We start from the raw sequence: 16310 nt of genomic DNA on the forward strand, positions 1-16310 counted from the left end.
TAATGCAGCATTGTAATTGCTGCCTTTCACTAATAGTGCATGATCTCTCTTTTTGATAGCCCTACTGTTCACACACTTCATGGCTTGTCAAATGGTAGCATGGATGACACACTCGTACAAACAGTGTACTGAAACTGATCCCCCCCCCCCCCACACAAGTGTAAATTTGTTCTGCATTAATGTTTTAGCATGTCTACCAAGTTCTGCTGCCACATGACAATTACAGCCCACACTGAACCTCTGTGTGCAGCTGCACTTTAATTACAATCAATTGATATTTTAAAAGAAAACTATTTTCCTCACAAACCTAATACTGTACAGGGTAGTCTTACAGATTGTATTATAAAAGTTATACTGCAATATTAATAATTAGGCAGAATGTGATACAGCTATTTGTTAATTAGCTAATTCTGTACAGTAATTCTTAGATAAAAAATGATTTTATTCGATTTTCGCTAAGAAACATCCCTTTCATATTTCCTATTCAGACCAAATTGTACACAACTCAATTTGTTCCTTGCAACAGAACAGAACCGAGTAGCCTAGCACAAATAAAAAAGCAAACATGAAAAATAGGGGCCACCCTGATGTGTAATAATGCGGAGCAGGTTAAGGTAGCATACCACTACCCCAGCAATTTAACAGAAGGTTTAAACACCAGAGGAGCTATTTCTCCTTCAAATAGCTCCTCACTTGTTCTCAGCAGGCTCTAACGATTAGAGCATCTACTGCTTGATGGTACCAGGGATTTAATTTTGGTACATTTGAACTGAACTGAACAGAACAGGATGATGATGATGATGATGATGATGATGATGATGATGATGATGATGACGACGATGACGTTTAGTGGTTGGTAAAGACTTCCATATGTGCTCATGTTATTTCTATAATTCTATTTTTCTGGCTCTTAATTCAATTTATAGTAAAAGGAAAAAGAGGGGAAAAGGGAGGAAGGGCTAAAAGCTCAAATATATGCAGTGTTCACACATGCGTGTTAAAGGAGTTTTAAAATTTTCAGTCAAAAATACACAAAATTATGAAATACTCATCACCATTTAACACAAAGTTGCCATTATCTGATTCCGTCATTTGTGAACATGCCACTATAGTTAGATATACATATATGATGCATGGTAATGCTAAAAATGCAGGCAGGCTAGTGAGTTAACAGCAATGGAATTTACAAGTGCTCTAAACATGCAAGAACAGCGAACAATCTCGCTCTCGCACTAATTTAAAGCTATACATGAAGATGATAACTATTTCAAAAATTATGTAATTTTATACAGAGAGGATGAATTTCCATATAACTGACAGGCCACAACTTTAATCTCATGCAGTTTGCTAATCAAAATTTCATTGCTAATATACAAATATCTATGTACTAGGGTCTTTTTCCTTCTCTACAGTTTTTAGCTCTATCAGAGATCAGATAACAAGTCTTGCTTTTTTCCCACATAAATCTATTTAGTTGGTGGTTAATCAATTTACTTGCAAATAAACTTAAGAAAATATTACTTTTAGAAGGAGGAAGCAAGTACTTCCACAATTTAAGCCAAGTAAATTCAGTTAGATCAAAATGTGATTTCACTTGAGAGAAATGGTAACATTACAAAAAGACAGAATGGCTTACCAATACTTACCTTCAGGTGGTGAAATTTCACTATCACCAATAGAAATATTCATATTTAGGGAAAAAAAGAAGAAAAAGTAGAAAAATGTTTTTAAAGGGTACTTTAGCAATATCAGAATGGACCATGGACCTCGCAAACTGGGAAGGGGGGGGGGGGGGGGGGGGGGTTTGGCAGCTTGAGTACCTAAACAATACAGATAGCCATACACCACAACTGGCTGAGACTAGACTATCTTGTGGTTCCTGAAGGGGAGCAGTAGCCTTTTCAGTAGCTGCAGGGGGGCAACAGTTCGAATGCTAAATTGGTCTGGCATTGTAGTATTAGCTAACATGGCCTTATTGTGCTGACAATGTGAATGGCTGAAAGGAAGAGCAAACTACAGCCATGATTTTTACAGAGGGCACAATTTTACTGTGTGCTTAACAATGATGATATCCTCTTGGGTAAGATATTCTGGATGGACAATAGTCCCCATTCAGATCTCCAGGCGGGGACTAATCATGAAGATGACATCATCAGTAAAAACAAAAATGCATTCTATGGGTCAGAGCATGGAAAGTTAGATCCTATAATTGGGTAGGTAGTTTAGAAAATTTAGAAATGGGAAAGGATAGATTGAAGCTACATATAGTGGAAATTAATGAAGTGTGGTGACAGGAGGAATGGGGCTTCTGGTCAGGTGACCACAGGGTTACACACAAACATTATGACCCCTGGCCTCTGCTACATTAGATGCTGCCTGGTGATGTTGCGAGTACATGACATGGTAACAGAACTATGTAAGCGGAACAGACAGATAAAGGGTAAATTATCATAAAGCACAGCCTGTGAATGAGCGTCTCGAAAACGGCGAAGCTGGTCGAATGTTCATGTGCTACTATCACGAGCTTCTACAGAAAGAGGTAGAAGGACAATGGAACTACCACTAGGCACTAAATCGTTGCATGTGCACGACTCTTCATGGTATATAGGTTTCAGGGGCTTGTCTGCTCTGTAAAGTAAGATAGATGGTGATCCGTGGCATCTCTACGGAAAGACACAATGCTGGTGCACATACTGGTGTTTCGGAGCACACTGTTCATTGTGCGTTGTTGAACATGGAGCTTCGCAGCAGACCTCCCCAATATATTCAGGTGTTGACCCAACGACATTGTCAATTACGATTACAGGGGGGACAAGACCATTGGGATTTGACCATCAATTTAAATGTGTCAGCTCATTAGGTGAATTACATTTTTGCTACACTATGTCGATGGTCATCTCCACAATCATCATCATCGAGGTGAATGGCTCGAAACGTGCATCGTACCAAGGGCACAGTCTCGTGAGAGCAGTATTAAGCTATGGGAGACATTCTCCTGCACTTGCATGGGACCTGTGGCACTAATGGAAGTCACGCTGACAGCTGCAAACCACCTGCATTCCTTTACGCTTGACGTCTTCCCCAATGGCGATGTCATCTTTCTATCTGATGTAAATCCTATGGAACCCATCTGGATCACTATTGGGCGCTATCACCATGCACGCAAATCAGAAGCCCGTTATTTACATAAATTACATGACCTGTGCATAGACATCTAATCTAATGCCACATACCTCCACAAACTTGCCAACAAACTGTCAGATAAGCGGAATCAGTGATGTATTTCTTTCCAATGACAGACCAACAAGCAAGCAAGTGGTCATAATGTTTTTGCTCATGAGTGTAAATACAAAATCAAGTAAGAGTAATGCAGGGATCGGTCTAATAATGAATAAGAAAACATGAATTTGGGTAAGCTACCATGAACAGCGTAGCGAATGCATTATTGTAGCCCAGATCGACAAGAAACCAACACACATGACAATAGTAACAGATTATATGCCCAACAGCTTTGCAGATGACTAAGAGATAAAGAATGTATAATGAGATAAAAGGAATTAATCACATGGTTAATGGAGATGAAAATTTTACTGTGATGGCAGACTGGAATTTGACAGGAAAAGAAAGAGAAGAAAAAATAGCACAACATGGGCTGTGGGGAAAGGCATGAAAGAGGAAGTTATCTGGTAGAATTATGCACAGAACAGAATTTAATCATTACTAACAATTGGTTTAAGAATCAGTAAAGATATCGTTTACATGGAAGAAACTTTGAGGCAGGAAAGTTTCAGGTAGAATATATAGTAACGAGACAGAGCTTACAGAACCAGATTTTAAACTATAAGACACTTCTATCAACAGATGTGGACTTTGACCATAATTTATTGGTTATGAACTGCAGATTATAACTGAGGAAAATATATAGAGATATTAAATTAAGAAGATGGGGACCTGAATAAATTTAAAGAACCAGAGATTGTTGAGAGTTTCAAGGAGAGCTTTAGGCAGCGACTGAGTGAAACAGAGGAAAGGAATATAACAAAAGACAAATGGACAGCTCTGAGATATGAAATACTGAAGCCAACAGATGATAAATAGGTAAAAAGATGAAGGCCTAGAAGAAGTCCTTGGAAAACATAACAGATACTCAATTTAACTGATATAAAGAGAAAACATATAGATACAGCAAAAGAAGCAGTTGAAAGGAAATAGATAGGTAGGTAGTAGGTTTCTAAAGGACTCAAAGCTCCCGTGCTGATCTCATATGATTCCTCCAGATGCTCCTGTCTTGTGCTGCCTCTTGACAGTTATTTATTCCCAATCTTTCGCATATGCAATCAATTTCATTGCTCCAGGTACTCCTTGGTCTCCTCCTTGATCTTTTGCCATATGGCTTCTTCCTGAATATTCTTAACACAATTTAGTCTTCTTTCATTCTCATCAGATGTCCAGCCCATTGCAGTCTTCTAGCATTTATTATGTTTACTATCATTGGTTGTTGTGATAGCTCGTGGATTTCCATGTTGCGTCTTCTCTTCCAGCATTGTGATTCATTGTCATAATAAGGACCAAAGATTTTTCTATAAACTTTATTCTCAAACACTTGTAAATGGTGGTGGTCTGTTTTCATTAGGCTCCATGTTTCTGTCCCATAGATTAGAACTGGTCTGATGATTGTATTATAGAACTTTATTTTAGTTTTCCTAGTCAGCAGTTTGGACCATAACAGATTTTGTATTGCATAACAGGCTCAGTTAGCATTTTACAGTCTTGCTTTTATTTCTACCTGACTCTGATTTTGTTCTTCTAGCACTGATACCAGGAATTTGAACTGTTCAGTATGCTCAAATGTGTGTTCACCAACTATTAGATGTGATTGGTTATCCCATTGATCTCTACAGCTTTGAACTATCATGTATTTCGAAACTTCCTGGCAGATTAAAAATGTGTGCCGGACCGAGACTCAAACTCGGGACCTTTGCCTTTCGCAGGCAAATGCTCTACCATCTGAGCTACCCAAGCACGACTCATGCCCCGTCCTCACAGCTTTACTTCCGCCAGTACCTTGTCTTCTACCTTCCAAACTTTACAGAAGCTCTCCTGTGAATCTTGCAGGACTAGCACTCCTGAAAGAAGTGTAAGGCAAAGGTCACGAGTTCGAGTCTCGGTCCGGCACACAGTTTTAATTTGCCAGGAAGTTTCATATCAGTGCACACTCCGCTGCAGAGTGAAAATCTCATCATGTTTTTCGTTTTCTTGTCATTTACTTTCAGGCCAAGTCTTGATGCTTCTGTTGCAAGCTCCACAAATAACTGCCTAATCTCTATTTCACTGTATCCAATGCGCACTATGTCATCTGCGTATGCTAACTCGTTAATTTTGCTTTCTTGAAGGATTCCAGCAGGTACCACTTTGAGTTTCCTCACAACTCTTTCTAAAGCTATATTGAAAAGGGGGGGGGGGGGCAAAGCATCATCTTGTCTTAACCCAGTTTTATTTTTAAAATGGTCACCCATTTAGTAAAACCCTGCTTGTATTTTCATCCAAGCTTACTTTGCAGAGATTTATCAGTTTAACTGGGAAACCAAATTCAGTCATTACATTCCACAAGCTTTGTCTATGGATGGAGTCATAAGTTTTCATGAAATCGATGAACAGGTAATGTATTTTATTTTTTTATATTCCCAAACTTTTTCATTTATTGATTTGATTGCAAATATGTTGTCAGTGGTGTATCTGCTTTTGCGGAAGCCATTTTGATAATGCCCAATTATATTTTCTGCATATGGTTTTAAGTGGTATAGCAATAAACAAGATAAGATCTTATAACTTTTATTTACTAATGATATTCCTCTATAGTTTCAGAGATCTTCCCTGTCTCCTTTTTTATGGTTAGGGACTATTAATGATTCTCTCCACTCTGTCGGAATGTTCTGCGTTTTCCAGATTATCTGTATAAGATGAAATAAACGTCTGTGCTAGGAAATATAGGTGCCTAAAAAATGAAATTAACAAAAAGTGAAAAACTGCTAAGTAGAAGTAGCTAGAGGACAAAAGCAAGGCTGTAGAAGCACACATGGCTAGGATACAGATAGATGAGGCCGACAAGGAAAGGGAAGCAGTTGTATGACTATCAAGAGCTCAGATGGCAAGCCAGTACAAATCAAAGAAGGGAAAGCTGAAAATACAAAGAAACGAACAGAAAAACAATACAAGGGAAATGAATTTGAAGCAATATTGTAAGAAGGGCAGAGGATGACAAAGGAGACATGGTACTATGAGAAGAATTTGACAGACCTCTGTGAGAGAGCTGTGCTCTAACATGGCCTCGGAAGTACACAGCATTCCCTCAAAATTGAGATTCTTGAGGGAGCCACAGCCATAACAAAACTATTCCACCTGGTGTGCAAAATTTATAAGACTGGTGAAACATCCCCACACTACAAGAAGTACATGCTGTATTTACTTGAGAATAAGACTACACTGATGAGATGCCCCCCTTTTCTTTCAAGAGGCATCTTGAGGAAAGTTCATTTTTAACATATTTTTAACTAATCGAAATTACAGAATGTTACACTGACAAAGTATCTGCCTAAAAGGTTAACATTGTACCTATTGTACAATAAATTTTGATAACACAAGGAAAAATTAAATAAATGAAAAGAAATGGTTTACATTAATTTGCAAACTGTTTTCTTTTCTACATTTTTTGCTTACTATCCCTGTTGTCTATGGTATCACTATTTTTTATCATCACCCTAATAGTACAGCTGTGAATTTTATATTTTTGCTGTCACAAATATTTGACTGTTTCTTCTGTTTTGAATATGTTATAATTTCCGAGGCTGTGGTTACTGTACAACATTAGAACACAGCTGTTTTTATTTGAATACATATCGGATTTCTCTTCTATTAATGTGAGAATGTTACAATGTCTTTTGCTTCAAAAGATATTGTCTGTCTGCTGCTCTCTCAATGACCTCTTTCGTTCTTGTCATGCATCACAATGAACATTGACAACACTGCAGCATGAAACACCTAAGCTCACCACTGGCCTCTTTCTAAATTTTTCCTGTCCCTTGCAGAAATGAATACTGTTGTTGAGTAGATTGCCATGGTTGGCAACATGATGTAATTTGATGCCCACACAATACTCTCTTCCCCACATTCATTTAGTTCTCAACCGAGCTGGTATCACTGTTCCCTCTCCAACCTTTCCTTATGCTGTGCCTGAGCAACTGTGAAAGACAGACTGCAATATCTTCTAGGGTACAAGTTGTATTTAACAACAGCATCTAATACACTGCTGAACCAAAACATTATTATCACCTACTTAGTAGCGTGTTTGTCCATCTTTGGAACGAAATACATCACTGATTCTGCATATCAGGGATCCAAAAGTATGTAGGTAGTTTTGTGGAGGTAAGTGGCATTGGATGCCTATGCCCAAGTCATGTAATTCGCATAAATAACAGACCACTATTTTGTGTATGTGGTGATGGTGCATGATAGCTACCCAGATAGGATCCATAGGATTTACATCAGGCAAATCTGGTCACCTACACATCAACGTGACTTCACTATAATGCTGTTCAGACCACTGTAGCTCAGTTCTGGCTTTGAAACATGGACAATTTTATTGCCGATAGATGACATAACTACTGGGAGAAGACATCAGGCATGAAGAGATGCAGGTGGTTCGCAGCTGCCAGTGTGCCTACGATTACTACCACAAGTCCCATGCAAGCACAGGAGAACGTCTCCTTAGCATAACACTGCTCCCACCAGCCTGTTCTGTGGCGCCCTGCATGCTTCGAGCTGCCATTCCCTCAATGACAGCATTTGTGGAGAAGACCATTGCCCTAGAGTAGCAAAAATGTAATTCACCCAAAGAGGTGAACATGTGAACATGTAGGGGTGCTCTGCTGCGAAGCTCCATGTTCAGCAATGTACAATGAACTGTGCACTCTGAAACACTTATGTGTGCACCAGCACTGTGCTCTTTCGATAGAGATGCCACAGATTACCATCCATCCTACTTTACAGAGCAGACAAGCCTCCGAACCCCACATTCTGTGAAGAGATGTGGATGTCCAACCATTTAGCACCTAGTGGTAGTTTCACCATCCTACCTCTTTCCGTAGATGCTCACAAAAGCAGGTCATGAACATTCGACCAACCTCACCATATTCGAGTTATTTGCTCTGCACAATAACAAACATCATCAAAGTTTCTTATCTCTACACACTTCTGTTACCGTGTCATGTGCCCGCAACATCACCAGGCAGCATCCAACGTTGGAGTGTGCAGTCGTGATAATGTTTGGGTTTATCACGGTACATAAATAAAAGATTGCAAATCATGATTCAGTCCAATTCTTTAACTTTCACTCATACCACAATTTACTGATGTTCCCTGGTACTACCTCTACGACAGGTATTGCTGCTGTAATTTCTTCTCACAATAACAATTACAGTCAGTTTAATAGAATTTACTTTGTTTGTTAGAATGGATTAATTTTCTTTGTACATTCATCTGAATGTCACCATCACGTTCTAAAGCTGATTGCTCTAACACATGAACAGTGACCAACCAAATTTCTCATTTGCAACCCACTTCATAAATCATTACAGTCTTCCATAATCACATAAAATACTGTTCACAGTCCAGAATCAAGTAATGCTTTTTGAAGGGCAATATTTCCGCTTTTGAATGTTGTTTTACTTAAAAAGCTGCATTAATGTTTGTACACAGTATTCACACCTGTATGAGAACTATTACTGTAAACCTTTTCAAATACAACAGTTTTCAAGATGATAGACTTAGTGTATTTCCTCCTGTGTTTCACGAAACTGTGAAATTTTAAGAAGCGCAATGGACTGTTGTAGTGGCTTGTTTACAGTTTCTCATACACCCCAGTACAAGTGCCACCTAAGTCAAATTTCATGATTGTTCAAGCAATGTTGATACTGTATCTAACGCTTCAGCATTTCAGGAAATCTTGAGCCTCTTTGAATGCAAATATCGTCTGCTCATCCTGCCCTTCAGAATTCTCCAAAATAAATCGGCATGTGACCTCAGTTGCCAAAGTGTTATGTGCAAATGTAAGATGACCCCCACATAATCTATTAAACAAAATAAAAATATTACAGTCAGCAGCAGTAGTTTAATATGAAAATACAAGATGACCCTGTATTTTTCGAATGATGAATATGGAAAAAACTCTAGTCTTATAATCGGGTGAATATGGCAATAATTCAGATTCCCAAGAAGGCACGTGCTGAACTATCAGTTTTATGAGTAATGGCTGCAAAATACTGACAAGAATTATTTACTGAAGAATGGAAAAATTGGTTGAAGTGGAACATGATAAAGATCAATTTGGATTACAGAGAAATGTAGGAACACGTGAGGCAGTGCTGAACCTGTGACTTACCTTAGAAGATAGGTTCAAGAAAGGCAAACCTATCTTTGCAGATTTATACAATGCCTTTGATAATGATGGCTGGAATACACTGTTTCAAATTCTGAAGATAGCAGGTATTTAATACAGGGGGCAAACTATTATATCAGTTCATTGGGCAAGCAGTACAATACCCAAAAAGAAATTTGGGAAGGGGATTAAAGTTCGGCAAGAAGAAATAAAAACTTTGAGGATGTCGATGCTACTAATTCTGCCAGAGACAGCAGACTTGCAACAGCAGTTGAATGTACTTGTAAACATGGTGTACAGTGATCATAAAAATGTAAAGCAAAGGTAATGGAATCCAATCAAATTAAATTAGGCAAGCGTGTGTGTGTGTGTGTGTGTGTGTGTGTGGGGGGGGGGGGGGGGGGTGTGAAGAGTATAGAGTGAATCCAAGTAGTAAGCAGTTTCAAATGGATGTCATCTCTAGTAATTACACAGAGATGAAGATGCTTGCACAGGATAGGCAATCATGGAGAGCTGCATTAAATTAGTCTTTGAACTGAAGGCGGTGGCGGCGGCAGCAGCAGCAGCAGCAGCAACAGCAACATAATTTCATCCCTTATGTGTCCTGCCATTGTGTAGTCTTATGAAATTACATACAATAACACACTGTTAACAATTACCACTGCGAATAAAGATTTGTGTTGGTCATAGTGTTTACTGGCAACTACATATTTATTCTGGATGCAAATTTATCTGATGTCTTATCTGTTCTGTGGCTGTCTCAAAAACAATTATTTCTACATGATTTGCCGAAATATTTCTACAAAGTGGCATTTCATCACCTGTAGAGTCTGTTTTCATCCATTGTTTCACTGGCATCCATTAATGTGTAGGAGCGTCCATCTCCGTCATCCTTTGGGCGAGATGAGCTGTCAGCAAAAGGCAGCTGAGGTGGAGACGGCCTAGGCGACCGAGCATGCCAGCCACGATGCACTACAAGTGCTTTGGGTGTACGGAATACTTTTGGGCACAGAGCACATGGATGTCTCTCAAAACTAGTAGTTGCAGTTGGAATGGTAACTGGGCCATTGCTGGTTGCGACAGGCGTCCCATCATCCCCATCTTCTTGAAGCACTACAAGAGGTTGTAACACAGGCTTTATGTCCTCATCTTCATCTTCTTGGTCCAATGTTTCTGGTTCCATGTCTGTCTGTTCAACATTACTGACATGTAGCCGGGGACAGTTCGTTCGTCTATGTTTGGACAATGAGCCTGCATTGCTGTAGGATTTGTTGCAGTAGTCACATGGATAGAGGCGGCTGAAAAACATCAATAAGAGTTAAAAGAAATACAAAACATTCAATTACAAGTTACAATTTTCCAAGAAGCTACAACAGAAGAACAAATGACTGAAACACTTCATCGTTTCTTAAACTTATAGGAGTCAGGGGATTGGGAGAGGGGTGGGCGGTTGTCGCATCTTCATGTTACAAAATTTCACATACTCAGCATTAACATAGGTAGTTAATACAGTTTTAATACCCAAGTGCTACTGGTAAATTGAAGGGACCCCAATTGCATTAATGACAAAAAAGACATTGAAAATTAACTGTACTAAAAATTCCTTCCACTTAAGGCCATCCTGAAAAATGATGAAAAAGGGTGTAACTGCAAGTATCAACCAGAACCCCAAGGATTTGCGCTGATTTGAGAAGAGTCTTGTACAGGTTCAAGGGGACAACTACTACTACTACTACTACTACTGCTTCGTGTGGCTCAATGGCCTGCTGCAAGTCTTTCAATTCGTTGACATGTGTGCCCCTAACTTACACCAAGCATCCAACCAGGAAAAGGGGACTTACAGTTTAGCTTTGACTCCAAGGCTTGTGTCGTTTCTGGCAACTCGACCACATTGTAGAGACTTGAAGGCTAAGTTAAAATGCAGACTGAAAAATCCTTGGTCCAATTGGGATTCGATCCCACAATCTCTTGGTTCCCAGGCACTTAAATGGCTCTCTGACAATCTTTCTTAATATTTTAACTGCATTTTGAGCAGAAAATGTGCACATGGTAGGTGGGGAAGGGGTTGGGGATGGGGGTAGGGGGTGAATACACAGGATGTTCAGAATCTGCCCTAAAAAAATTCTAGGGCATGGACTATCCACTGTTGTGGCTAGTGCGAACAACAAGAATGTGGTGTCTAATCAGGTGTGCATTATTATATAACGTAGAACTGAACAGTATAGACAATTCTAAAAACATTTTCAAGGATGCAGCTACATCAGTATTATAAGTGTGACTAATTTAATAAGATTCAAGCAATGTAAATGTACCAAATCATCATGTCTTTTTAGTTTATTGATACTTCATGAATAATATTGGCCAAGTCCTTTACTGTGTGGCCTTGGTATTACTAGCTGCAGTACAAATAGATTATTAATCATACTGGCACCGTGTAAGCAACTGCTGAAATGGACAAATAAAAGAAAATCAGATAACATGAATGATCAACAACAAAGCGAAACACAGCAAGACTGACAATTCAGTCCACCTATAATGAAATATTTGTCAGATCGCTCAACAACAATTTAATATGATTGATACTAGAAGAATGTCATTTTGTTACTGAAAAGTCGATGTTCCATATACAAGACCTGAACTGATCTACATGTAGAGCCCTCAGGTAGTCTGGCCCAGGATAACAACCAGTTCCACATGTCACAGTTCATCATGAATACCAATGATTTTATGGTTGAACATGTAATGTACAAGGGCATAAGATCCACTAGGTATGATTTAAATTAAGCTAGTCTGCTTGGTATCAACTTAACAAAAATGTGACGACCTTGTTTTCAGAGTATTTGTCCAACTGAATTTCAAAGGTGTAAACTCAATTTATGGACTAAGATGAAACAATTTATGAAATGACTTTTCACACAATTAATCTGTAACATTAGCTGACCCCTTAGATCATGTAATCTGCACATGGGAGATGTCAGCACCAAATAATCTGGACGTTCCGTAAAGCCGAAGTACATAAACTAAATCTGACAAGTCACATTAAAATACTTTTTCTTCTGGTACATATTATGACACTCTGAGACTTGAATTATATTTTTGTTTGCTGTTGTCATTCCATATTATTTCCCAGTGTTCCTGCATGACTCTCCTTATTTAGAATAACTTTGAGATACACATTTGTATATATTAGATAGAATGGAACCCCAATGTGAATACTATTTACAGGATCAGAATGAGTTGGTTTAACTTGTGCACATTTGAAAACTACTTGAAGTTGGAACAAAGCTGTTACAATTAAGCATGTTGGGTAAACTATTCCGACAAAGGTACCTAAAATACAGTAATATCCTGACTTATACTACCCGGTTTTATGCAAATCGGGAGTTCCACGTTCTGTCTGTCTGAGTGCTGTGCAAATCTATTTGCCTACTCCGTCCATACAGTGTTAAGCTTATAACAGGTTCAGACGTTTTTCATGTGGAATTATTTCATCCATGGAGCTTGTTTGATAGGTTCTGCATCTACATCTGGATACATACTACACAAGTGACCATATGCAGGAACATAAGCTTTTCAGTCTCTAGGAAATTTATTACCTTTAAACTCAGAATAGGTCCTTAAAATTCTACAGCAAACTGATGTTCAGGATATTGATGCATAATTTTGCAGGTCCTTTCCTTTACCCTTCTTATATACAGGAGTCACTCGCGCTTTTTTTCAGTCGCTTGGGACTTTGTGCTGCAAGAGTGATTTGCAATAAATGCTAGTTAAGTAAAGAGCCAAAGCCAGAGTACTATTTGTAAAACCAGGTTGGGATTCCATCTGGACATGGTGGCTTATTTGTTTCCAACTCTTTCAGTTGTTTCTCTTTACCAGGGATCCTTATTACTACAGTGTCCACACAGGACTCTGTGCAATGGTTGAACGACGAGCCTTCAGATAAATGTTCCACAACTCGTTACATACGTTGGAGCTTCCTATGTTGGCTTTCAGCCAGTTCTCGTTCCCGAAATTAATTTGAGTGTGACAAATTTCTTTGAGAACAGTAAATTCAGGAACTTTGTCATGAATACTTCGACTATTTATTCATAAAATTTTTCGCCAAATCCACCTGCCCATAAATACAATGATTGAGAATCGGTGTTGAGGAGTCCTCTTTCCTGAAGTACTTGGGGCTGCCCATACCTGCTGGTCATGGAAATTCACAAAACCATCTCTTGTGAATCCTGACTCAACTGAAAATAAAATGTAAACAGTGGATCTGCGGCACATGTCTGCAACAGCCATTGACAGAACCACCATCTGCCACGATGATCCTGTGGCCTGAGGGTCTGAATGAGCTGTAGATGATATGAGTACAGCAATTGTTCACGACGTCCCCCCTCCCTTCCGACAAGAGAGTGAGGCACACCTCCTGCTGCTGGTGCTGCTAATTTTTGCACACTGGTCCCTGGGGTTTCTTCCACCAAACATAGCACACGTTCCTGCATGCCAGGTGTGTGGACTGTGTGGGGCCTTCCACTGTCAATCTTCTGAGGGGCAAGGACACGTGTTGGAACAGTCTGTCGAACAGCTTATCAGAGGGCACTCTGCGCTGCGGAAATTTTTCAGCATAGAGGGCACAGGCTCACAGGCTACATCCATTTGCAAAACCGAAGCACAATATTATATCCATCATTTCACTTGTCAAGTAGTGGGCTTCCACTGCTAAAAAGTGTTGGAAGAGAGAAAATGTAAATGTACTACACGATTTGTACACACAGGCAGCGCAATAACACATAAGTTACTCAGCATTTGGAAGGAGGTAAAAAACACAATACATACCCAGGGTTGACAGTACTGTACAATAAGGCACAGCAATATAACAAAAACTAACACAGCTTACAATACAACTCTAATCACACAGCTGACTACAGACCCTCTAATGGCAGGTAGAGTACTGTGAGTATGACGACGTAATACCCTGCCAACACATTTGACGGAGTGACAATGGAATGCCCGTGATAATATCCACAACTAGGCGTCGCGCAACCCTTCCTATAAACACATGTTTATTTCAGAAAGTACACACTATGTTTATTGGACTTTTTTTCTTGTTTCGATGAGTACTACCTCTCAAAGTATCTGACACTTTTTTAACATCCTATATACTACTAAGGTAACACAGGAAAAGCTAAATATATAATCTGCTGACCTGGAGATGTCCCAAACGACTACATCATACAAACAAAGCAGAACTGAGTCATTTGCTTCAAGCAAGAAAATAAAACCATTATCTTTGGAACATAAACTTAATATTATCAAATGCTATGATGCAAAAGGCAGTTATAAGAGTCGAGGGGCATGAAAGGGAAGCAGTGGTTGGGAAAGGAGTGAGACAGGGTTGTAGCCTTTCCCCGATGTTATTCAATCTGTATATTGAGCAAGCAGTAAAGGAAACAAAAGAAAAATTCGGAGTAGGTATTAAAATTCATGGAGAAGAAGTAAAAACTTTGAGGTTCGCCGATGACATTGTAATTTTGTCAGAGACAGCAAAGGACTTGGAAGAGCAGTTGAACGGAATGGACAGTGTTTTGAAAGGAGGATATAAGATGAACATCAACAAAAGCAAAACGAGGATAATGGAATGTAGTCAAATTAAATCGGGTGATGCTGAGGAAATTAGATTAGGAAATGAGACACTTAAAGTAGTAAAGGAGTTTTGCTAATTAGGGAGAAAAATAACTGATGATGGTCGAAGTAGAGAGGATATAAAATGTAGACTGGCAATGGCAAGGAAAGCGTTTCTCAAGAAGAGAAATTTGTTAACATCGAGTATAGATTTAAGTGTCAGGAAGTCGTTTCTGAAAGTATTTGTATGGAGTGTAGCCATGTATGGAAGTGAAACATGGACGATAACCAGTTTGGACAAGAAGAGAATAGAAGCTTTCGAAATGTGGTGCTACAGAAGAATGCTGAAGATAAGGTGGGTAGATCACATAACTAATGAGGAGGTATTGAATAGGATGGGGGAGAAGAGAAGTTTGTGGCACAACTTGACTAGAAGAAGGGATCGGTTGGTAGGACATGTTTTGAGGCATCGAGGGATCACAAATTTAGCATTGGAGGGCACCGTGGAGGGTAAAAATCATAGAGGGAGACCAAGAGATGAATACAGTAAGCAGATTCAGAAGGATGTAGGTTGCAGTAGGTACTGGGAGATGATGAAGCTTGCACAGGATAGAGTAGCATGGAGAGCTGCATCAAACCAGTCTCAGGACTGAAGACCACCACAACAACAACAACAACAACAATGATGCAAAAATTAAGTTTGATGTACTAGAATCAGCAGTCAGAACAATTACAAAAGGGAAAGAGAAAAGCCCTCAAAGCTGAGAAAAATACTCAATTTTTGAGTTCAAGTACCACTTGTAAATATCACAGCATTATTGCTCAGACGGAAGTAATTTTACAATTATGGTGTGATAACCAAGTACGAGTGAAAAACTGTCCTGTACATCAGAATACAGTGTGCTTTCAAGTTAAGCTGATTTTTGGAGACTGAAAGTAGTAGTATGGGAGGTGGCCAAGATGAAATGTTTAAAGCTGGTAACAGTTGGTTTAAGCTGTTCAAAAGTCGTTATAATTGACACAGTAAGGGTAGAAAGTGGAGAAGAGGCATCTGTTGATATAGACACTGCATTGTTCTATCCAGAGAAACTCAAGACACTTATAAAAGAGGGTAGCTATAACAGCTAAATGATATTCAACGTAGATGAGATTGGTCTCTTCCGGAAGAAGATGTCTAAAATAACTTATCATGCACAAGAGAAAACCTACCCATGTTTTAAAGACACCAAAAATCAATAGACAGTGATCGTTGCCGTGAATTCAGATG

At 39.1% G+C, this 16310-nt stretch overlaps 1 protein-coding gene across 3 annotated transcripts in view; it reads right to left on the reverse strand.

Moving 5' to 3' along the window:
• Positions 1-16310, reverse strand: part of LOC124736701 (zinc finger protein 91-like) — a 168667-nt gene that overhangs the window by 41042 nt on the left and 111315 nt on the right. For all 3 annotated transcript variants that reach the window (XR_007009446.1, XM_047248577.1, XM_047248576.1), the window contains one exon: positions 10255-10731. Coding sequence is in view for 2 of the 3 variants with exons in the window: in XM_047248577.1 (XP_047104533.1) it covers positions 10255-10731 (477 nt within the window). In the remaining variant the exon portion in view is untranslated. The remainder of the gene's footprint in view (positions 1-10254; positions 10732-16310) is intronic.

Source organism: Schistocerca piceifrons, chromosome 1 (assembly GCF_021461385.2).
Source record: "Schistocerca piceifrons isolate TAMUIC-IGC-003096 chromosome 1, iqSchPice1.1, whole genome shotgun sequence".
NCBI lineage: Eukaryota > Metazoa > Arthropoda > Insecta > Orthoptera > Acrididae > Schistocerca > Schistocerca piceifrons.